The 23,343-nt window shown below is 41.6% G+C and overlaps 1 protein-coding gene and 1 non-coding gene across 4 annotated transcripts in view; both read left to right on the forward strand.

The window, feature by feature from the left end:
* The first annotated feature begins 9,344 nt into the window (after window positions 1-9,344).
* LOC126025798 (U6 spliceosomal RNA) lies at window positions 9,345-9,451 on the forward strand. The gene has a single exon (XR_007501525.1). It is a non-coding gene; the product is annotated as a U6 spliceosomal RNA (small nuclear RNA).
* Window positions 9,452-18,601: 9,150 nt separating this feature from the next.
* LOC126024027 (A-kinase anchor protein 2-like) overlaps window positions 18,602-23,343 on the forward strand; it is a 154,174-nt gene continuing 149,432 nt past the window's right edge. For all 3 annotated transcript variants that reach the window (XM_049784471.1, XM_049784480.1, XM_049784487.1), the window contains exon 1: window positions 18,602-18,691. In XM_049784471.1, coding sequence (XP_049640428.1) covers window positions 18,680-18,691 — 12 coding nt within the window. In that variant the 5' untranslated portion in view covers window positions 18,602-18,679. The remainder of the gene's footprint in view (window positions 18,692-23,343) is intronic.

Below are 23,343 nucleotides of genomic sequence, written 5' to 3' on the forward strand. Positions count from 1 at the left end.
TCTTCCAACTGTACTGTCTCTCTGGCTCAGCCCCAAAATACCGTAGGTTTTATTGTACAGAGGAAAGATAGTTTCTGCCACATTTCCCTTACATGTGTCCTAGATTGCTATGCCAGAGGTCAAACTACTTTATAGTAGCAACCTGTGAAGTTTAAATATGCCTGTGCCTTGACAAGCTGTTTTTATCATTTGCACTTGTTCTTGTAAATTTGAAAGATGATTATCTAGAAACCACTGTTGTATGTGCATTTCTTTAATAATAACCAAGATATATAGTCTCTTTGGGATGAGCTAGTCAATTCTTTTTTCATTGTGTTTAAGTTCTATTGGGTTTTAAATATAAAATCCAACCGATTTTAGGAACTGAAGCAATAACATAGCAGATAGAGCATTTACCCTATACATGTACCTGTACATGAATACCCTGTACATGACTGACCTGGATTTTATCCCTGGCATCCCAAATGGTTTTCCGCCTGTGAAAAGTAATTTCTGAGTGCAGAGCCAGGAGTAACCTGAGTGCCACTGGGTGTGGCCCAGTCTCACCCCACACACACACACAAAGAAAAAAACCTAACCGATTTCATATGATCATTTGTAGGGTTTACCAGCCTCACCCTAAACTATGATGACAATGTTGACCTACAATGTTGGCTTCCTATTTTACATGTCAAAGACCTATTTAGGTGGGAAGATCTTCTAGATAGGCCCTTTACCTTTGTTCCCCAGTGCCTATGGAGGTGGTACTAACTTCCCAATAAATACTTCATCAAGCCAGCCTCTTCCTCTTGTTTGGCAGAAAGGTCCCTGGATCCGTATTTGATCTCACTTCAGCCTACTTTGGATTATTTCCTGCAACAGCCCTACGCTAGACCTGCTTCCCCCTTTCCCTGTGGGATTACAGCATGTGCAGCCATTTACAATGGTTGATGTCAAGCACTCATTATTCCTAAAAGATTTTTTGGTTGGACTTTTTGTTTTGTTTTGTCTTTTGGGCCACACCTGTCTAATCTGTGCCCAAGGGCTGTTTCTGGCTCTGTGCCCTGGAGATACTCATGTGCCATAAATGCTGCCAGGAATTCAATCCTGGGCCAACCACAGGCAAAGCAAGGGCCTCAACCTCTGTACTTTCACCCAAGTCTCTGTAAGATTTTTGAGACAAAGATCATATTGATTAGTCTTCTTTATAGATATAACATACCAAAATTTTAAAAAAGGGGAAAGGGGGATAGGCTAAAATGTCATCAATGTACTAAGGGCTAAGTTTTCAGCTCCAAATATCAGTTCCCTATATCCCAACATCAAAATCACTCACTGACAGAAAGGCATTTGACAGCTACTAGGAAATCTTTCCCAGCTGAGGAAGTCCTTTGCTCTTTTCCTTTAGTTGCCTTCAGTGCTATTTAGAAGCCTCTCTCCCTGCTAGTCAAGACCTCCGATACCTCTTGTTTCGTTCCATCACCCCTCCCTAGATTGTAAGTGGTGGCAGCTGCCTCCAGCACCAAAGAGCCCTTGGACATATAGGTCCTCTCAAGTTCTGTCTCCAAGCATTCCCTCAAAGCTGAACTGAATCTAAATGCTGAAACAAATGGCTAGAGTCCCAATTATTTCTCCAATATCTCACCGAAGGAGAAAAATATGGGGTTTTCCCTACGTTCTTTTGTATACCAGGACAGAAAGAATTTAGGAGTAAACAAGCAACTTCTGTTCGTGGCTGCTTCGCACATTGCTGCTGTTTAGAGTTTGGTTAGGGTATAGAGCGCCGCCCTTCATGGCCCAAGAGCAGGTGGCACTGTGCATTCACATGCATCCACTGATTGCACAGTGACTCCAGGGTGAAAGAGACCAAGCTGCAATAGCTACTTTTAAATGGATTCACTGGGCTGTAGTGATAGCACAGTGTTAGGGGCTTTTGCCTTGCATGGGGACGACCCAGAAAGAACTTGACTTCGATCCCTGGCATCCCATATGGTCCTCAGATCCTTCCAGGAGCTATTTCTGAGTGCATAGCCAGGAGTAACCCCATGACCACAGAATATGGCCCAAAATCACAATAAAATAAATAAAATAAAATAAAATAAATGGATTCAAAAGTAACTCAATTCAAAGCAAAAGTGAAGAGCATTAACTAGAACAGAAGCAGCCTTGCTTTCCCCCTAAGGCATCTGAAGAAAGCCACAGGTCATCTGGGCACCGGTGAGACTGTCATTCATTGATGTGGCGCTGCCAGAAATGGGCACTTCTGTCAAATGGCCTTATTTTCCCTTCAGAGGGAGATCAGCATGTGCCCAGAATCCTGTCATCCTGCTCACATATTTGTACTTGGAGAGAAAAAAATAAGGACAATGTTGAATTTTCTCTCTATTTTCCAAGTTTCTTCTGTGGGCTGATTAATTTTGTTTTCCATTAATGTCAAGACTCTATTTCTGGGTAGGAGGGACTTCCTCTAAATTATGGTCCAAGGATATGGGCTCCCTGAGGGCAAATATCTGTTTCTCCCAGTTTCTCACGAACAGGGTGCTGGGGACTCTGCAAGACAGTAGGGTTGGGGCTAACTTCACAAGAAAAATCACTGTGTGCTTCCTTGGGAAAGAGCCAGGATATTTCTAATATCCTTTAAAACCTTCTCTTCTATTGTCTTCTCTTTGATGTCTTACAACATTTCACCCTTGTCTTAGCCATCCCCATATTTTAGAAGTTTAGCCAAATTTCCCCCCACTTCGGGGGAAATTTTCAGAGGGAGCAGAAGCTGATACCTGTTGCTATCAGCTCAAAGCCTCTTCAGCATGCTTTTCCACCAAGAAAACAGAGGAGGAGTCGGAGTGATAGCACAGCAGTAAGGCTTTTGCCTTGCACTTGGCCAATACAGAACAGACTCCTGTTTGAATCCTGGCATCCTGTACGGTCCCTCAAGCCTGCCAGGAGAGACTTCTGAGCACTGAACCAGGAGTAACTCCTGAGTGCCACCAGGTGTGACCCAACCCACCCCACCCCACCCCCCAAAAAAAAGAAAAGAAAAAGAAAGAAAACAGAGGAGATCTTAAATAATGTAGCTCTGGTAACCATTGATGAAACAGCTTCCCTTGACCAGGCTATGAGAGGCTCAGGTTGTCAAGTGGCAGATGCATGGTAAAGGAGGTATCACACTTGGGACATAAACCAGTGTCTGGAATACTCAAAGGCTGTATTGGAGAGGAAGAAATAGTAGAGATGAGGGCCAGAAGGACCAGCCTATGATATGAAGCTCACCACAAAGTCTGGTGAGTGCATTTATATAAATAGCTACACTAACAACTATCATGACAATGTTAATGAGTCAGAGAAGTAGAATGCCTGTCTCAAATACAGGCATGGGGTGGTGGAAGAGCGAGATGGTGGGCATTGGTGGTGGGAATGTTGCACTAGTGAAGGGGGGTGTTCTTTTTATGACTGAAACCAACTACAATCATGTTTGTAATCATTGTGCTTAAGTAAAGATATTATTAAAGAAAAATAGTCAGGGATGGCAAGGCCTTGTGGTAAAGGCCAGAATTGGTTATTTTTTTTTCTATCAACCTTTTGACTTAACATTATTTGAGGTTCTTCTTCTTCTTTTTTTTTTTTTTTTTTTTTTTTGGTTTTTGGGCCACACCCGGCAGTGCTCAGGGGTTACTCCTGGCAGGCACAGGGGGACCATATGGGACACCGGGATTCAAACCAACCACCTTAGGTCCTGGATCGGCTGCTTGCAAGGCAAATGCAGCTGTGCTATTTCTCCGGGCCCTGAGGTTCTTCTATATCTAACTCCACAAGGTTGACATAGGGCCAGTAGCTACATAGAGTTTAATTGTACTTCACTATTAAGAAGCGTTTGTGGGCCCGGAGAGATAGCACAGTGGCATTTGCCTTGCAAGCAGCTGATCCAAAGGTGGTTGGTTCGAATCCCGGTGTCCCATATGGTCCCCCGTGCCTGCCAGGAGCTATTTCTGAGCAGACAGCCAGGAGAAACCCCTGAGCACTGCCGGGTGTGCGGCCCCCCCCCCCAAAAGAAGCATTTGCGATAGCACAGTGAGTAGGGTATTTGCCTAGCAAGTGGCTGGCTAACCTGGGTTCAATCCCTGGCATCCCATATAGTCCTCTGAGCCTGCCAGGAGTGATTTCTGAGCTCAGAGCCAAAAGTAACCCCTGAGCACCACTCCGTGTGCCACCGCCCCCGCCCCCCAAAGAGCGCTTGCTGGCATGAGACTCTGAAACAGACTGTATATCACTTTTTAGTTGTGCCATAATTGAGAACCACACAGTGGGCAGTTCACCGAGGCCCTGTTGCTTTCTAAGTAGAAATGCATTCTCTTGCACTTCTGGGAAATCTTCCATCAAGGTAGGATCCGGGCTGTGTTCACCCTGAACTTAAGACATAAATTGCAGCTCCCAGCATTAGAGGCCCCAGGTATTCCTGGCTTTATAGCATCACAATGGGGCTCTACTCCATTTTACATAGTTTTGTGGGGCATCTGCCTCTCTTTTCTGGTAAGGACATCAATCTGCTTAATATTAGCCATCCTAATGCCTTTGTCCTTACTGAATGACATCTGTACTGACCCTGTTTCACAAATAATAGCAGAGCTGCCACAGAGCTAGAATTTCAACATATTTTAGGAGAATACATTTCCAACCCATGATAAGATGTTTCTTTGTGGATATAAGTTGTATTTTATTGGGGCCTGTATTAATTGTAACCTTGGTTTAGATAGTACCACATATGGTCCTGAGCACCACCAGATATCACTCCTGATCAGAGAACTAAGAATAACCCCTGAGCACCACCTAATGCAACCTAACTTATCTCCCAAGTTCTATTTTTTAAATTTATTTAGGTTTGAGGTCATTCCCAGTAGTACTCAAGAGATATTTCTAACTGTGGGCTTGGGGATTTCTGCCGAGTGCTCTGGTACTATGTGGTGCCAAAAATTGAAACCAGGCATTTAACATGCAAAAAAGAATGGGCTCCATTCATTTGAATCATCTCCCCAGGCCTGGTAGTAAGCAAATTTTTATCTCAGAAGTGTGCAAGTAGAATCAGAGTAAGTTACTTTTTTGAGATTCTTAAAGAATTTAGGAGTTAAATAGAGAACATTTGTAGATGACTTTTAGTTCCTCTTCTTCCTGTAGTATCTCTTCATCCATTCTATTTCCATGGCCTATAGTGAGACTTTGCAAAGTCCTGAGACCACAGATGGTGATGACTGGTATTGATGATGTGTCCCCAGCCCAGGCCAGTTTTAAAAAACCTTTCAAGAAGTTCTAACCACTGTGTTGCAGCATTGAAAAGCTCCTTGGAGATAGTGTTCTCTGCCCCTTGCACACACTTTTCTTGGAATCTGTTTTAGTCAATGCTCCTCGGGGTGCTCAGAACAGAAATCTAAATCAAAGTAGTGTTTCAAAACAAGATTCTTTTTTCTCACAAAAATTGCAAGCTCTTTAAGTCATTTTTGTGCCTTGAACTCCTTTTCTCAGCCTTCACTTCCTGCCCAGTGGATTTCATTCTGTTGAAACTGTGTTCTATGTGGAGGTCACCAGTGCTCCCAGGTTTCTATCTTAGCAGGAAGCAGAAAAGTCCCCATTTTCAGTGCAGTAAGTCTTCATATTCCCCTCTTTTCCCCTCCTTCGAAGGAGTAAAATAGCTCTGTCTGAATTGACAGGGTTAAAGATGCCTGCAGATAGTGTCCCCTTAGGGACATTGGTGTGCTAATAACACCATAAAAGAGAATCAAGGACAAAGACAAAGCAATAGCTGATTGCTATGGTTCCTTAATTGCTTCCCCCAAGCAACTGGTTCTCTCTCTCTCTCTCTCTCTCTCTCTCTCTCTCTCTCTCTCTCTCTCTCTCTCTCTCTCTCTCTCTCTCTCTCTCCATATACAGATATATATCTCACACACTTTCACTCTTTCATTCTCTCATTCTCTTCCTTCCTTCCTTCCTTCATTCCTTCCTTCCTTCCTTCCTTTCTTCCTTCCTTCCTTCTCTTTTTTTTGGTTTTTAGGGTCACACCCGTTTGATGCTCAGGGGTTACTCCTGGCCCCTCTTTCTTTCTTTCTTTCTTTCTTTCTTTCTTTCTTTCTTTCTTTCTTTCTTTCTTTCTTTCTTTCTTTCTTCTTTCTTTCTTTCTTTCTTTCTTTCTTTCTTTTCTTTTCTTTCTTTCTTTCTTTCTTTCTTTCTTTCTTCTCTCTCTTTCTTTCTTTTTCTTTCTTCTTTCTTTTTTCCTTCTCTTTCTTTCTTTATTCTTCTTTCTTTCTTTCTTTCTTTCTTCTTTCTTTCTTTCTTTTTCTTTCTTTCTTTCTTTCTTTCTTTCTTTCTTTCTCTCTCTTTCTTTCTCTCTTTCTTTTTTCCTTTCTTCCTCTCTCTTCCTTCCTTCCTTCCTTCCTTCCTTCCTTCCTTCCTTCCTTCCTTCCTTCCTTCCTTCCTTCCTTCCCTCATACACACACACACACACACACACACACACACACACACCTGCTTAGCACCTTTCTTTTGGTTTGTCCTTCCTCTTTTCTCCTCCTTTCCTAGCTTCTCTTCCCATTCATTTGTTTGGGGACCACCCCAGTAATGCCAAGGGCTACTCCTGGTACTACACTCAGTAACTACTACAAGTGGTGCTTTGGGGAACTATAGTAGATGCTAGGGCTCAACCTGAGTCAGCCATATATAAGGAAAGTGCTCTTTTCACTGTACTCTTTCTCCAGACATCGATTTTATTATATTTTGTTGTTGTTTTGGGGCTACGCCTGGCTATGCTTAGGGCTTATTCCTGGCTCTGTGCTCTGGGATCACTTGGCAAGATTCTGGGGATCACATGAGGTGCTGTGGGTCAGCTGCATGCCTGGCAAGTACCCTACCCACTTCTTTTTCTTTGTCTCTCTTTCTCTCTCTCCCTCTCTCTCTCTCTCTCAAACCATATGAAAAAATATTAAACTTTACTAATTAAAATTTACTAAGCTCCTCACAATTATTGCCAAATAGAGCTGTGGAGAGTACAAACATAACTGTGTGTGTGTTTGTGTGGTGGTGGTGGTGGTGGTGGTGGTGGTGGTGGTGGTGGTGGTGGTGGTGGTGTGTGTGTGTGTGTGTGTGTGTGTGTGTGTGTGTGTGTGTGTGTGTGTGTGTGTGTGTGTGTTTCGGGGAAGAAGAATTGGGTCTCACTCAGAATATAATCCTGACTCTGTGCTCAGGAATGACAACTGACAGTGCTTGAGAGATCCTGTGAGGTATTGTGAATTGAACTGATGTGATTGAAGGATGCAAGACAAGTATCTTAACCACTACACTATCTCTCTAGCACCCAAACCTACTCCCCCCCCCCCCATATAAAGCAAATGCTTGGCTGTTCATGTAAATTCTCTTGAATTGTAAATATTGGCAACCAAGTTCTTTAAAAACAACAGTGCCTTTGTAGACTAAACAAAACCTGTTTAGAAGCTAGAAGAGTCCCCATTTAGATATAGCCTGTGGCCTAAAGAATTGAAAGTTCTTTTGGTTTGGGGCCATACCCAATGGTGCTCAGAAGCTACTCCCAATGTGTTGCTCAGAGCTTTGCTCAGGGGGGGCAGATAATCCTGGAATTGAGCTCAAGACTCTCACAAGCAATACTTTTCATTTTGTTTAGTTTTTTTTTTCTTTTTCTTCCTTTTTTGGTTTTTGGGTCATACCTGGCAGTGCTCGGGGGGTTACTCCTGGCTCTGCACTCAGCAGTTGCTCCTGGCAAGCTCTGGGGATCATATGGGTTAGATACCAGGATTTGAACTGAGGTCTGTTCTGTGTTGGCTGCATGCAAGACATTACTGCTGTGCTATCATTTCAGCCCCTTTTCTTATTTTTTTCTTTTCTTTTTTTCTGTTCTGTACTTTTCTTAAATATTATCTCCTTTTTGCTTCTGATTGATTCGAATGTGTTTTCTGACTATGTGGGTAAGCTCCCTTGGCTCATTCTATATTTTCACAATCATTCCACCTCCTCCATGCCCTCCACCCCTGGTTTGCCCCTATGGCTTCTCAGGAAAGGTGAAGAGGTTCTGGCCATATGCCTAGATCCAAAAACAGATACTGAACATCTTGGGTTAAGGATGAAGGTTACCAAGGGAAGGGCCTCACATCATGAGGAAAGAAGCGGGACTAGAGATCAAATGGGCTGGAGAGAGAGAAAGAACAGACCTCTGAGGCCAGACAAGGTCTTTGATTGTGCATCTTCCCTGCCCAGACAGTGGCTGGCACACCTGGCAACCCAGAAGAGGCAATGGGGTTAAGTGGAAAAATAATGTGACCACAGTTTTATCTCTGAACAATACCAATAGTTGGGACTGGAACATTAGTACAGTGGATAAGGTGTTTATCTTGCACACAACTGACTAGGGTTCCATCCCCAGCACCATATATGGTCGTTTGAGCCCACCAGGAGTGATCACAGAGCCAGGAGTAATCCCTGAACACTGCCAGGTGTAGTTCAAAAACAAAACAAAACAAAAACAATCATGGTGGGAACTCAGAACGATAGTGTAAAGAGTAGGGCTCTTGCCTTGTACCCTGCCAACCCAGGTTGGATCCCTGGCATCCCAAGCCCACTTGGAATAATTCTTGAGTGCAGAGTTAGGATTAAACACTGAACACCTCTAAGTATGCTCCCCAAAAATAAATAAATTATTACAGGGATGATGTAGAAGACAGATCTGAGTAGAGAACCTTGCCTAGGAAGCTGTGATACATTAGTATTGGGAATAAAGGGTAGAGTTCAAGTGAAAAAGGAAAAATTGAGCCCAGATTAGTGTCAATCAGGACCATGCTCTCCACTGTGATTTCAATCCAGTGAACCCACTTCAAACAAAGTCGTAACACACACACACACACACACACACACACTCTGGCATGGTTGGCCCTCCAAAATACCCAACGGCCTCAGCTTCTGTTACCACCTGCCCTTCCATTACTTCTAAATCAGTACCTCTCCTTTGCAAGGAATCTAAACCCAAGATGGAAGCTTGGAGTTTTCTCTCATCATATACTACATTGTTTTTGTTTGTTTGTTTGTTTGTTTTTGGGCCACACCCGGCGGTGCTCAGGGGTTACTCCTGGCTGTCTGCTCAGAAATAGCTCCTGGCAGGCACGGGGGACCATATGGGACACCAGGATTCGAACCAACCACCTTTGGTCCTGGATCAGCTGCTTGCAAGGCAAATGCTGCTATGCTATCTCTCCGGGCCCCATATACTACATTGTTTAAGATAAAGAGAAAATAAAGATATCTATAAAGATAAAAACATCTATTTAGTTTATTAAGATCAAGCTGGTGATAGTAGCCATTAGAATACTTTAAAGGTTGTGCTCGCTTCAGCAGCACATATACTAAAATTGGAATGCTACAGAGAAGATTAGCATGGCCCCTGCGCAAGGATGACACGCAAATTCGTGAAGCGTTCCATATTAAAAAAAAAAAAAAAAAAGAATACTCTAAAGGCTACACCACAGAATCCTTTATTGAATCTGGGAAGAATACCTGAAGAAGAAGAAGAATTGCAGAATAAGAAGTAAACCAGATTTTGGTGTTACTTTTCTAACCTCTGAATACAGAGAACCTGTTTGTAAACAGTCCCATGAGATTGCTGTAAATAATATGGTTGCTTTAAAAAAAAAAAGGCTTTAATTTCTGAAGACTGGTTTAAAGCAACTCATACAAACCATTTTCAAAATTGGTTTGGGTCTCAAAGGTCTTGTAGAACTCATCTTACACAGTCTTTTATGGTCCTGTTATGCTTTTATATTCCTGTAATTGGCACCAGCTTCCCCTTTATTGACAGAATGATGCTTAAGATGCACTTTGGAGAATCTAGACTGAGATGAAACAACCAGTTCTCTTACACACTTTCAAAGACCATGACAGAGAAGGGTTCTTTACCTTTTTTAGGTGGTTGAGAGCTACAAGGGAAGTGTAGGATGTAGACCACACCCAGTGGTGCACTGGGGTTGCCCCTAGTGGTTCCCATGATGGAAATCTGGATATCCGGCATGGAAAGCATGTGCTCAGCTCTTTGGGCATCCTCTCCAGCCCTCTTTTCTCTTTGAAAGGAAATCTGAAAACCTGCAGTTCCCTAAGCACACAATGATAGCTGTAAACATTATTGTAGCTTCATGCCTAGGTATACAGATGATGTGTCCTTGATGAGGGCCTAGGCATACATTAGCAAGTGTAAATCTACATTTGCACACTACTAGCCATGTCTGTTTGCCTGTGGTAGGTGGTACAAGTTGTACATGTATCTCTCACATCCCAGAGGAAGGTTCCAATTTGCCCTCTAATGATGTACACCATATTAGCAAGAGGTGATGGATCACAGCATACTCTAGCAGGGAGCACTGACTTAGAGAGGCCTTGTTCAAATTCCACATTGCCTTCTAACTTGTACTTTGTAGTCCAATATGTCTCAAACTTCACTTTCACTCTCTGAAAAATGACGTTTAAAACAATGACTATTTGGATGAGGTTTTTTGCTATTATTAAGATAATGTTGGTAACAAATTAAGTGAAAAAACATGATGGTTGTGATAATGATGTGTGTTTATGATTATTCTTTCTTAGCTCTTATTTACAAGCAGAATTAAATGGAATCAGCAAAGCTGTTTTCAGGCCAGGATGCTGTGAAATTTTCCAGGCCAGGGGTGCTGTGAATTTCTCCCTCTTCTGTGTGTAGTTGTCTCCCAGACTGCTCACTGTTTGTCTGGGTTTTCACGGGGGTATCTAAACTTGAGTTCAGAGACATTGGTACTTCCATAGTCTTTATCCACTTTTTATCTTTCAAAGTTGTGCAAGTTTGATTACTCCTATGGAACTATATGGTTCTAGAGTCCCCAAGACCATGCCTTGGAACTCTTCTTAGATGGAAAAGGAACTTCCTGGAACCAAAGAAATAGTATAAGAGATAAGGCATTTGCTTGCATGTGGCTGATCCCAGTTCAAATCCCTGGCACTGCATTTGGTTCCCCATGTATTGCCAGGGATCACTCCCTACCAAAGAGTCAGGAAAAATCCTGAATGCCACTGGATATGGTCCACCCACCCAAACAACAACAACAACAACAACAATATTCTATCTTGAATTTTGAGGGGAAGACCCACACCCAGCAGTGCTCATAGCTCACTCCTGGCTCTCGTGTTCAGGGCTCACTCCTGGCAGGGTTTGGGAAACTACATAGGGTATGGAGATTGAACCCAGGTTGGATACATGTAAGGCAAGCCCCTTACCTATTGTACTATCTCTCTAGCTCCTTGAAATATTTTGTTTGTTTAAGCACACCTGGAAGTGCTTGAAAAGTCCTGTCAGGCCAGAGCCTCCCACATGAAGAAATTGCTCCCCCACTAAGCTGAGGCCCCCCCTTCAGATCTACTTTTATTTACTTGTCCTCAGGCTTCCTGTTTCCCCATTTCTGGGTGGGTGGTTGGTCTATGGATGAGGTGAATATCCTTTGAGGTCAGCGTGTTTGGGCTAAATATAGGTACTAACGCTACTAGTTCAATTGTTTTCCTTTATTTAATTTTGGTTTTTGAACTACACCCCAACATTGCCAGGGGCTACTCCCAGCCCGTGCCTGACAAGCAAATACTGGTCATTAGGATGACATAAAAATCATAAAAGAGAGTCTTTTGTGGGGAGGACATGCCCGGGATCAAACCCAGGTCGGCTACGAGCATGGCAGACACTCTATCCACTGTGCTATCATTCTGACCCTTAGAAGAGTCTTTCATTGGACTTGGTAATTGGACCACACCTAGTGGTGCTCAGGGTTTGTTCTCAGCACAGTGCTCAGAGGGTCAAGTGGAGATACCATTAAATCATGTGCTACAGCCCTTGGAGCTATCTCCACATGTTAATTTAAAAAAGTGCTTTACAGTTTTTTATATGAGCTATTTCAGGCAGTTATTGGCAGGGCAAGTGATGCCTGGGTACCCCAACCCATATCCAGCAGTGCTGCCAGCATGAATAGGGATGTGATGAACTATGGAATGAAACTCAGGACTTTACATGTGCTAGGTGTGTGTGCTCTATCTACACTTGGGCCATATTGCTCTTGTGTTAAGTTTGTTTTATTTTGCTTTGAGGCCACTCTTGTCAGTGCTCATAGTTTATTTCTGGCTTTGTGCTCAAGGATCATTCCTGGCATGGGCTCAGAGAAAAACCCAAGTCAGCCATGTGGAAGACAAGGAACTGACCTGCTATTTTTTTTTAATCTCTTTTTTGTTTTTGCTTTTGGGATATACCTTGCAGTGCTCAGGGATTACTCCTGGCTCTGTACTTAGGAATCACTCCTGGTGGTGCTAGCAGGATCATATGGAGTGCTAGGAATTAAACCCAGGTTGGCTGCTTATAAGGCTAGTGCCCTACCTGCTATACTATCTCTCTAGCCCCTCTTCTCTTGGGCCCCCTATATTGCATTTTGAAACCTAGTTTCTCTTCTGTAAAAATAGAATGCTATTGTTCTGCTATTGTGTGAGGATTGAAGCTGATGAATGAGAAAGACACTTTCAACCCTTGCTCTGACTTTCAATCCCTGCACTGCAGCCTCAGTCAGTGTCCCTTCTTCTGGCATCAGTGAGGCCATGTTGGCAAGGAGAACAGTGGCATCATGAAGATGTGGAAGTACATTTAGCAAGACATTGAGGCTTTTCTTTATGCATATTTGATTTCTCTGGATCTCCACCTCTCAGAGGGATAGATGTAGTAGTAAGGCCCCTCGACTTCCAGTTGAGTTGGAGAAAAATAGCTTGATCTATAAAGCATCTTGCTCTTTCTTTTTTCCTATCAGTTTCTTAGGGAGAGCAAGAGAGGGGAAATGTGCTTCCATTGCTTCTATGGCCTCTAGGATTCAGCCCTTTACTCAGTCCCAGGGAAGAGAAGGATGTGACCGGGGAAGGGGGTGAGGATGAGCCATCACTTGGAGTGGGGTGGACTGGGGTGGGGTTGCATCCTGCACTACCCTTTGGGAGTGGCCTCTGGTCCAGAGGAAACAGGCCCCATTAGCTTATCCTTGGGCGGGGTTTCCCAAAGGCTAATGTTTGAAAGCGAATCTTTGTTCTGAAGTTCCGCTCAGATTTAATAACTACCCTGATGCGAACTCCTCCAAGAGTAAATGGGACAAGATGCCAATGGCAATTAAAAGGAAGAGGGTAGGGGCCGGGAAGGTGGCACTAGAGGTAAGGTGTCAGCCTTACAAGCGCTAGCCAAGGAACAGACCGCGGTTCGATCCCCCAGCGTCCATATAGTCCCCCCAAGCCAGGATCGACTTCTGAGCCCATAGCCAGGAGTAACCCCTGAGCATCAAACAGGTGTGGCCCAAAAACCCAAAAACCAAAAAAAAAAAAAAAAAAAAAAAAAAAAGGAAGAGGATTCTCTGGCTTTGTCTTCATCCCCAGGTCTCTAGGCAGAGACTTGGGTAAAGAAGAAAGCTGAAGGAACTTTATACCATTCTTTTCACTGTGATCAAGCAAAGTTGACTCCAGGATGGATCTATTTTGTAAAATGGGGATGATATCATTTGTATGTCAAGAAGGAAACTGACCCAGGAACAATAATAATATTTCATGGGAGAGGACAGGGAGACACATACACAATGGTGCTCAGGGGCTGTTCTGGTTGTGTGTTCAGGAGTGACCCCTAGAAGTTCTCGGATGACCATATGTAGTGTCGTGGATCAATTCCAGTTCTGCTGTGTCCAAGGCAAAAATCTTAGCTGCTATACCATCTCTCAGCCCAAAAGAATACCTTTTTTAGCCTAAATTTAGCAGCTATTTTCTGAGACTTCAGTAGATTCTTTTTCCCATCTTAAATTCTTTTTATTTATTTATTTATTTATTTATTTATTTATTTATTTATTTATTTATTTATGTTGGTTTTTTGGTTTTTTGGGCCACACCCGGTAACGCTCAGGGGTTACTCCTGGCTATGCGCTCAGAAGTAGCTCCTGGCTTGGGGGACCATATGGGACGCCGGGGGATCGAACTGTGGTCCGTCCAAGGATAGTGCAGGCAAGGCAGGCACCTTACCTCTTGCGCCACCGCCCGGCTCTTTTTATTTTTTTAATATTCTTCCATTTATTTGAATTTTAAAAGCCAAAGAGAAAGATTACTGGATGCCTTCACAAGTATGATATATTGATGGCAAAGTGATGTGGAGATATAATTCTTCTGTATTGCTGGTGATCTCTCAATTCCTCAGGTCTTGCTGTTTGTGTTTAGGGTAACAAAAACAGTGGTACAAATGATTTGCATACATTTCTACATAAAAGTGTTTTAATTTAAAGGAAGTTTACCAAGAAGCAAACAGTGATTCAATAGGAGCCATTACACACTTAAAATAAAAAGGACTTGACATTATCAGGTACTGGCTAGAATGAGCACATGAAAATTCCATTATGACTAGTGAGTATACCACATTTTAGAAAAGCATCGGCAAAACCTACTAAAATTGTTTATAGGTAGCCAATAAAACAACATTTCCAACAGTAAACCATCTTAAATTTTACTTCTCTCGTTAAGCTCTCGATTTCCTCAGTTCTGTGATTGAATGAAGGCCAGTGGGCTGAGGGGGGCAATAGGGAATGAAGCAAGACAAAGTTATCATGAGGCAGATTTGAATACCTATTACTGCACATTCAAACCATTGATTATACTATGTCTACTTATATCCCATTGGCTAAAACAAACATCAAAGGGACAAGGTAGAAATAAAGTAGTCAATGAATAAGAGTAGAAGAGAGTGGTGAACGAATGTTTGCTGGAAAAATATTTCAAAGAAAAGTTCCATACATTAAATATATTGACCACCATGTGTAATATTGATGTCTCTCTCCCAGCCAAATCCAAAACGCACATAGAGTGGCTTAAGCCAGGAAAAGAAATGGAGGCTATTTCAGAGAAATAACTCATTAATATGTAATAATTTATTTCTCTAGTCCCAAAATGTGCTTTTAAGATGAAGCTAAGGGGTAGGGGTTAAGATACTTGCTTCCAGGGGCTGGAGAGATAGCACAGCGGTAGGGCATTTGCCTTGCACACAGCAGACCCAGGACGACCTGTGGTTCAATTTCCAGCATCCCATATGGTCCCCGTGCCTGCCAGGAGAGATTTCTGAGTGTAGATCCCTGAGCCCAGCTGGTGTGTAACCCAAAAACTAAAAAAAAAAAAAAAAAAAAAAAAAGATACTTGCTTCCAGTCCTTAGTGATAGTACAGTGGGTAAATGTTTGCCTTATATGAGGCCAACTTAGGTTCCATTCCCAGCAGCCTCTATGGTTTCCTGAGCTTGCTAAGAGTGAACCCTTAAGTACAGAACCAAGAACACTTCTAGCTCTGGCACCAAAACAAGACAAAGCAAAACAAAAACAACAACCAAAGAAAGCACTTGTCTCACACACAAACTCAGTTAATTCCCCAGCACCTCATTTGATGTTCCCAGAATATCTTCAGGAGTTACCTCTGATCACAGAATCCAGATTATCTCCTAAGCACTGCCAGCTTCAAAGCTCCCCTCCTCACCATCACTCAAAATATGGCAAGGATGACAACCTTCTTACAGCAATTTCTTGAAAGGAAGTTGCAAGGCAAATATTCACCAGCTCACCCAATTCCTATAACAAAAGAAGAGACTATTTGCACCTTGCAATGTAGTATAGATCTTCACATGCCATTGTGTTTATATCCTGTAAAATAAATCACTTAACAATCCCAAATTATAAAAGAGGCAATACAGCCAATGTTAATATATTAAAATTTAATTAATCTTATTTTAGCTTATTTTAAATGTCTGTAATTGCAAACAGTTGTTATTGTTTTACCATCTGCTTTGTTCATTTAATTCTTAAAAGAAATGCTTTAGTATTGCAATCTTTCCTGTCCATGTCTCTGGTTTCTTGATTTAGCACAACATAAATAATGCTTCATAAGCTAAATATGACATGCTGCCTGGTTGTGTAACTAAACTTTTATTGGAATCCAGCCATGCCAGTTTGTTGACATGTGGCTTTTTCATTCTACAATGGCAGCTTGAGAAGTTATAACCAAAATAAAATAAAATAAAATCTTTAGTATGTGGCAAACAGAAAAAGTGTGTTAATCCTACTTGAATATAATGCTAGATAGTTGGAGTTTACGTTACTTTAACTAGATCTTGGGTAAAAAATGTCCTTGAGTTATTTTTAGGGCAACTAAGTTAAGGAAATAAATGATATTAACAAATACTATATAAATTAAGCCTACTTAAGAAAACAATTTTTAAGTTTTAATTAAACTATGAGTATCATATCAAACAGTTATGTCAATTACAACATTTGTATCTGCTTGTTCAGATAGACCCCAGGAACATCTATTATTACTATTATTATCCGACTCCTATTATTACTGTTTTAAGTAGATGACTTTATTTTAAATAAGCCTGTTATTTAAATCAGGCCTTGTGGAGCCGGAGAGATAGCATGGAGGTAGGGCATTTGCCTTGCATGCAGAAGGACGGTGGTTCAAATCCTGGCACCCCATATGGTCCCCTGAGCCTGCCAGGAGCAATTTCTGAGCAAAGAGCCAGGAGTAAGCCCTGAGCACTGCCGGGTGTGACCCAAAAACTATAAAACAGGCTTAAATGTTTATTTGCCTTGCAAGTGGCCCACCTATGTTTCTACTAAGAATAATTCCTGAGCACAGAGCTAGGAGTAAGCCCTGAGTATATCTGAATGTGGCTCAAAAAATTTCCTCAAAAAATAAAAATTAGGGGGCCGGAGAGATAGCATGGAGGTAAAGCATTTGCCTTTCATGCAGAAGGTCACCGGTTCGAATCCCGGCGCCCCATATGGTCCCCCGTGCCTGCCAGGAGCAATTTCTGAGCCTGGAGCCAGGAATAACCTCTGAGCACTGCCGGTGTGATCCAAAAACCAAAAACCAAAACAAAACAAAAAAATAAATAAAATAAAAAAAAAAATAAAATTAGGGACTGGAGAGATAGCACATAGATAGGGCTTTTCCCTTGCACACAGCTGATCTAGGATGGATGGTGATTAAAATCCTGGCATCCCATATATTCCGTGAACCTGCCAGAGGCAGTTTCTGAGTGTAGAGCCAGGAGGAACTCCTGAGCACTGCGGGTCGTGACTAAAACCCAAAAGAAAACATAAAAATAAAAATTAGGGCTGGAGTGATAATACAGTGGTAAGGCATTTGCCTTGCATGTGGCCAAACCAGGACAGATCTGGGTTTAATCTCCAGCATCCCATATGGTTCCCCAAGCTTGCCAGGAGCAATTTCTGAGTGCATTGCCAGGAGAAACCCCTGAGTGTCACCGGGCATGACCAAAAAAAAAAAAACAAAAAAAAACAAAAAAAAAACAAAAAAATAATAAAAATATAGTTGTGGTGGAAATGAAGAGAGTACAAAGGGTAAGTTAATTTCCTTGCACATGACTCATCCCCAGCATCACGTATGGTTACCTGAGCAACACCAGGGATTACTCCTGAGCACATAGCCAGGAATGGTTTCTGAGCACTGTGAAGTGTGGCAAATAAACTAACAAATAAATAAGCAAATAAATGTTATTGTAAGTTCATAGTCAGTAGTTTAGTTAGGAACGTGAATAATGGAAACGCATTTCTATTTCTTTAGATTCAAATGTACAGGGTTCTGTGTTCTAAGACTCATTTCAAATTCTAAGACCTCAAGACCTCAAGAAGAGGCCTGGATTATAGGAATTATTCCAACCTCTACTCTTGGTTGGGAATAGAACTGGATGACATAGAACCTAGACAGCAAATTCCAAAGTTGAAAATCAAGGGAGAACAAAACAGGTTGGAAGATAGGTAAAAAAATGAAAAGATGAGGACAGGGGCCAACCAATTTCACATCCATTGGTGGAAATAAAATAAAAAAGGACAGAAATAAATATCCAAGCCAAAGTCAACAATTGAAATCAAGAGATCCGGGCCCGGAGAGATAGCACAGCAGTGTTTGCCTTGCAAGCAGCCGATCCAGGACTTAAGGTGGTTGGTTCGAATCCCGGTGTCCCATATGGTCCCCCTTGCCTGCCAGGAGCTATTTCTGAGCAGACAGCCAGGAGTAACCCCTGAGCATCGCCAGGTGTGGCCAAAAAAACAACAACAAAAAAAAAAAAAAAAAAAGAAATCAAGAGATCCAAACTCTATTTAAACTGTAAATGGGTCTTTATATTGGCAAGTTGGGGGGGGGGGGGTACAAAAGGGGTGGTGGTTGGAATATTGGAATATACTCTGGGAACATGGTGGTGGAATTGGGCCTGATTTATTGTATCTCTCAAACCCAACTATGAAGGACTATTAAAATCACAATGGTTTCAATAAAATAAAATTACAAATAAATACAAAATTAAAATTAATAAATATGAAATTAAAAATAAACAAGGATGCGGCCATGCCCGGAAAGAAGGCTTTGCTGTTGGTATCTTACCAACCAGGTAAGTAGCTATTGTTTCATCTGTTTTCTTTGTAAGTCACATGTATTGGGGAGCGGCTACAAGATGCATTTGTCTGTCCATGACACTGATTGCACTTGTCTCAAATGGTACCTTTGTTTTTTTTAGGTGTTGGGTGGGAGAGTGTGCTACTGAAGAATAGTGAGACCACCTCGGATGCTATAGAGACATACGGCGCAGACATGACCATCACGGTAAGGATTCTTTCTTGTTTAATTCTCACTGCACCACTAGAAGAAAGTGATCAACAGGCTTCTAGGAGACACATGAGCATTTCTATCCACTCTGCCAGCTTCAAACAGGTCACTGGATCCTCAGAAAACAACCAGAGAAGATTTCAAAAAGTGTGGAGTATGGATTAGGGAACCAAGTGTAAATGAGAATTTGGAGCGCTATGATTTTCCATGAGTGTCCTGTAGAACTTCTAGTGACTATCTCTCTAAAGTATGTCCTTACAAAGTCACCCTACAAGGGCCGTAAAGCAAATCTGAAGATTCTGAGTGAAGAAACTCAGCCCCAGTGTTCATTGTGGAAAAAGGTCAGAGAAGCAGAATGAGCTTTGAACTTGACTCAAGATTTCCACTGATGTCAGTGGGAAGGGAACACATGGCCCACTCCAGCTGGAATGCTAATAGCCAAAGGTTTTTTAACAAAATGAGTCATTTGATAATTAAGCTAATTATCACTGTTCAAATTAACTACATGCATTTATAATCATTGCCTAGAGTATGGTATCTGTAGCAAACGTTCCTCTATTCAACAGCTTCACCTTTTACTGGGTTAGAAAGAAATGACCCTCCTTTCTTAGAATTGTTTATATTTCATTTAACAAAGTCTGGGGGTGGAAGGGCTTTTTAGCATTTTTGTTTGAATGATTAGAATTTAAATATATGCCGCTTACGAATTTTCCTTTGAAAAGCAAAAAGCAATGTTCTTTTCTACGGAGATAGAACTAGAGGGATTTCTCGGCCGGATTTATTAGTAAAGGGAGTTCAAAAGAATATTCACAACGAATTTATCCAACCTTTCCTTGGTAATGTGGAGATCAAATTTAAGTTATCTGTTTAAAGTTTCAAAGAAAGAAAGAAAAATCACCTGTATAAAATTAAATGACAGATGGACCAGTAGCCTGATTTGTCATCCCCCCCCCCCATCCCCAAATAAAAAGGTAACCCAGAGAAGCTGAAGATATGATTGCATTTGAAAGACCAGGTTTCATCCCTGATAGCCTCCAGGACTACAAGTACTAATCTCCAAGCAGTCAGGAGTAGGCTCCAGCACTGCCCACGTGTCTCAAGCCACCAACACCCCAAAGTCAACTAATCTAATAATAACTATCTAGGGTTTAATGTTCATGGGTATGTAACTATGTCTAGCAAATTTGCAAGATAATGCTATCAATTACAGTGATGTATTGGTGTTTTGCTTGTAACTATTGCAAAGTTTGAATTACTATTGCATTGGACAGAGTGGTATAATACTGATAATAAGACTTTTTTTTGGAACTCATCCAAGTTTATTCTGGCAATGAATTACACTGGCGATCGATAGTTGGCTCAGGTTCAGAGATGCTGGGACCGGAGGAGGCGTTCATGAGTGATTTTTATTGATAGTATGACTTGAAAGATTTAGATTTGCTACTTTGAAGAATTGTATTATATTACATTATATTATATTTGTATTAAAAGAATCAAGTTCTGAGAAGTTTTGTTAGCATAGCTACAGATATATACACAATCATTTAAATGGTCAGAAGGATGGGAATTTGCTCTATAAAATCAAACAAATGGTTAAGTCTTGCTATTTCACCAAAAAGTCTTGCCCAAGTTTCATTTGTATAAGCTTGATACTTAGTACCAGAATCTAGATTGAAGAGTTTGTTTGTTTCTTTCTTTTTTTTTTTTATTTTGATTTTTTGGGATCACGCTAGCAATGCTCAGGGCTTGTTTCTGGCTACTCATACTAAATCAAGCAAAACCATACTCAGACAAAGACAATATTACAAACTTGTGCCTTTTTCAGAAAGCATCAATGAAAGTCTACATTGAGTAGACTCAGGGATCACTACTTGTTTTGATTTAGGTCCACACTAGCTCAAGGGACCATATGGGATGCCAAGAATCAAATCTAGTTCTGTCTTTTAAGAGGCAAGTGCCCAGAAAAAAAAATTAAACAACAGAGAAATATTTAAATATATCAATCAATCAATCCCAATATTAATTTTTTTCTTCTGGGAGAGTGTTATTTGTTTGGGCCGCATCTGGCAATGCTCAGGACTTACTCAGGACTTACTCCTGGCTCCACACTCAGAAATTCCTCCTGGCCATGCTTGGGGGACTCTAAGGGATGCTGAGGATCAAACCTGGGTGGGTTATGTGCAAAGCAAATGCCCTACCTGCTTTACTATCATTCTAGCCTCTATGTTCCTTTATTGCTTTCATTCTCACTGAAGAATTTGTAAACCACATAAACCTAACACTCCTAAAACAAGTAAATAAAAACCCGATTTACTGACACTTCCTAAGGGGAATACCAGAAATATTTGCAACAATATCTGCTATATTATTCTTTTTGTGATAGAAGTCTCTATGTTAGTGTTTAGAAATGATCTTTCTGAAAAAGGCACAACTCTGTAATGTTGTCATTGTCTATGTATGGTTTTGCTTACTATAACTACATCGCGTAGACATTCTAGCACCATCTCTTATTTTGAAATGACAATTATGCTGCTATGACTCAGAAGAGTGAATTCATTCATAAACAAACTTCTGAGGAACATGAAATTAAGAAGATATTTTTTGGGCCCGGAGAGATAGCACAGCGGTGTTTGCCTTGCAAGCAGCCGATCCAGGACCTAAGGTGGTTGGTTCGAATCCCGGGGTCCCATGTGGTCCCCCGTGCCTGCCAGGAGCTATTTCTGAGCATACAGCCAGGAGTAACCCCTGAGCACCGCAGGGTGTGGCCCAAAATCCAAAAAAATAAAAAATAAATAAAAAAAAGAAGATATATTTTTTAAATAATCACTCTGGGGCTAAAGAGATATTATAGTGGCTAAAAATTTTACCTTATGTACTGTTGACCTAGGCTTGATCACAGGACTCTGTTTGGTCTCCTGAGCACAACCAGGAATGATCATTGAGCATCAAGTCAGGAGTAAGCCCAGAGCAAAACTGGAAGTAGCCCAAAAACCAAAGCCAAAATTAAAACAAAAACTCTAAAACAGACTGATGTAAGTAGGAGCATTGAGTGGTCCCCATGTAGCATTATTATGGCACGTGAGCTGGATACTGTCCAAGCCCACCCTACTCCTTAGTCTTTACAACTCTTCTCTTCCAAGATGCCCAAGAAAGTGCACCTTGGAGAGGAGGAAATGAAGACTATCCTTAAAGATAGAAATTATCATACTTATGTCTCTCATCAATACCTTTTATTCCAACAAGGAAATATTCCTTTAGAAACTGATCAGTAGGGGCCGGGCGGTGGCGCTAGAGGGAAGGTGCCTGCCTTGCCAGCGCTAGCCTAGAAGGACCGCGGTTCGATCCCCCGGTGTCCCATATGGTCCCCCAAGCCAGGAGCGACTTCTGAGTGCATAACCAGGAGTAACCCCTGAGCGTCACCGGGTGTGGCCCAAAAACCAAAAAAAAAAAAAAAAAAAAAAAAAAAAAAAAAAAAAAAAAAAAAAAAACTGATCAGTAATGTTTCTTTCTTTTTTCTTTTGTTTGTTTGTTTATTTGTTTTTGGATCACACCTGGCGGCACTCGAGGGTTACACCTGGCTCTGTGCTCAAAAATTGCTCCTGGCAGGATAAGGGATGCTGGGAATCAAACCTGGGTCCATCCCGGGGCTGCCGCATGCAAGGCAAATAAATGCTCTACTCCTCTGCTATTCCTCCAGCCCCAGTAATATTTCTTTCTTTTTTTTTTTGTTTTTTTTTTTTTGTTTGTTTTTTGGGGGTTTTTTTTGTTTGTTTTTTTTTGGGGGGGACCACACCCGGCGTTGCTCAGGGGTTACTCCTGGCTGTCTGCTCAGAAATAGCTCCTGGCAGGCACGGGGGACCATATGGGACACCGGGATTCGAACCAACCCCCTTTGGTCCTGGATCGGCTGCTTGCAAGGCAAACACCGCTGTGCTATCTCTCCGGGCCCGTAATATTTCTTTCTAATGCCTCAGACAACATTTGCTATAAAAGCCTGATGTTAACTTCCAAGTTAAGCAGTGGTAAAGAGCTAGAAAAAAATTTTTTTTGTTTGTTTGGTTTTGAACCACACCCAGAAAAACTCAGGGTGTCACCTGGCTCTGTGCATAGGAATGACTCCTGACAGGCTAGGAGGACCATATGGGTATTACTGGGGATTAAACCCTGTTCAGACCCATGCAAAGCACATGCCTACTATCCGCTGTACAATTTCTCTGGCCCCAAGAGCTGAAAATTGACATTATCTCAAACTCCAAGAATATACCTTGACTCTGGTAGACAGAAGTATTGGCAGGATCCCCATCATCTGTCTCTAGAATTTTATTAGCCTAAAGAAACTGAAACTCAGTTTCATTAAGCACTGATTCTTTCTCTCCCTCACCTTTCATTCCTTCCTTACTTTGCTGTTGGCAGTCCGTTCAGAGTTATGTCTTATATAACCTAATCAATATCTTGTTGTCTTATCAACTTACAGCTCTCACAGCAATCCAAATTTAAATGTGTATTTGTGTATTTTAAGGTTTTCGAGTCACACCTGGCTATGCTCGATGCTTATTTTTGTTCTGCACTCAGGGATCACTCAGAGCTATCTCAGTGGGACCATACATGTATTTGGGATTAAACCTAGTCATATTCAAGGCAAGAACCCT

The sequence above is a fragment of the Suncus etruscus genome, chromosome 1 (genome assembly GCF_024139225.1).
Source record: "Suncus etruscus isolate mSunEtr1 chromosome 1, mSunEtr1.pri.cur, whole genome shotgun sequence".
In the NCBI taxonomy this organism is placed as follows: Eukaryota; Metazoa; Chordata; class Mammalia; order Eulipotyphla; family Soricidae; genus Suncus; species Suncus etruscus.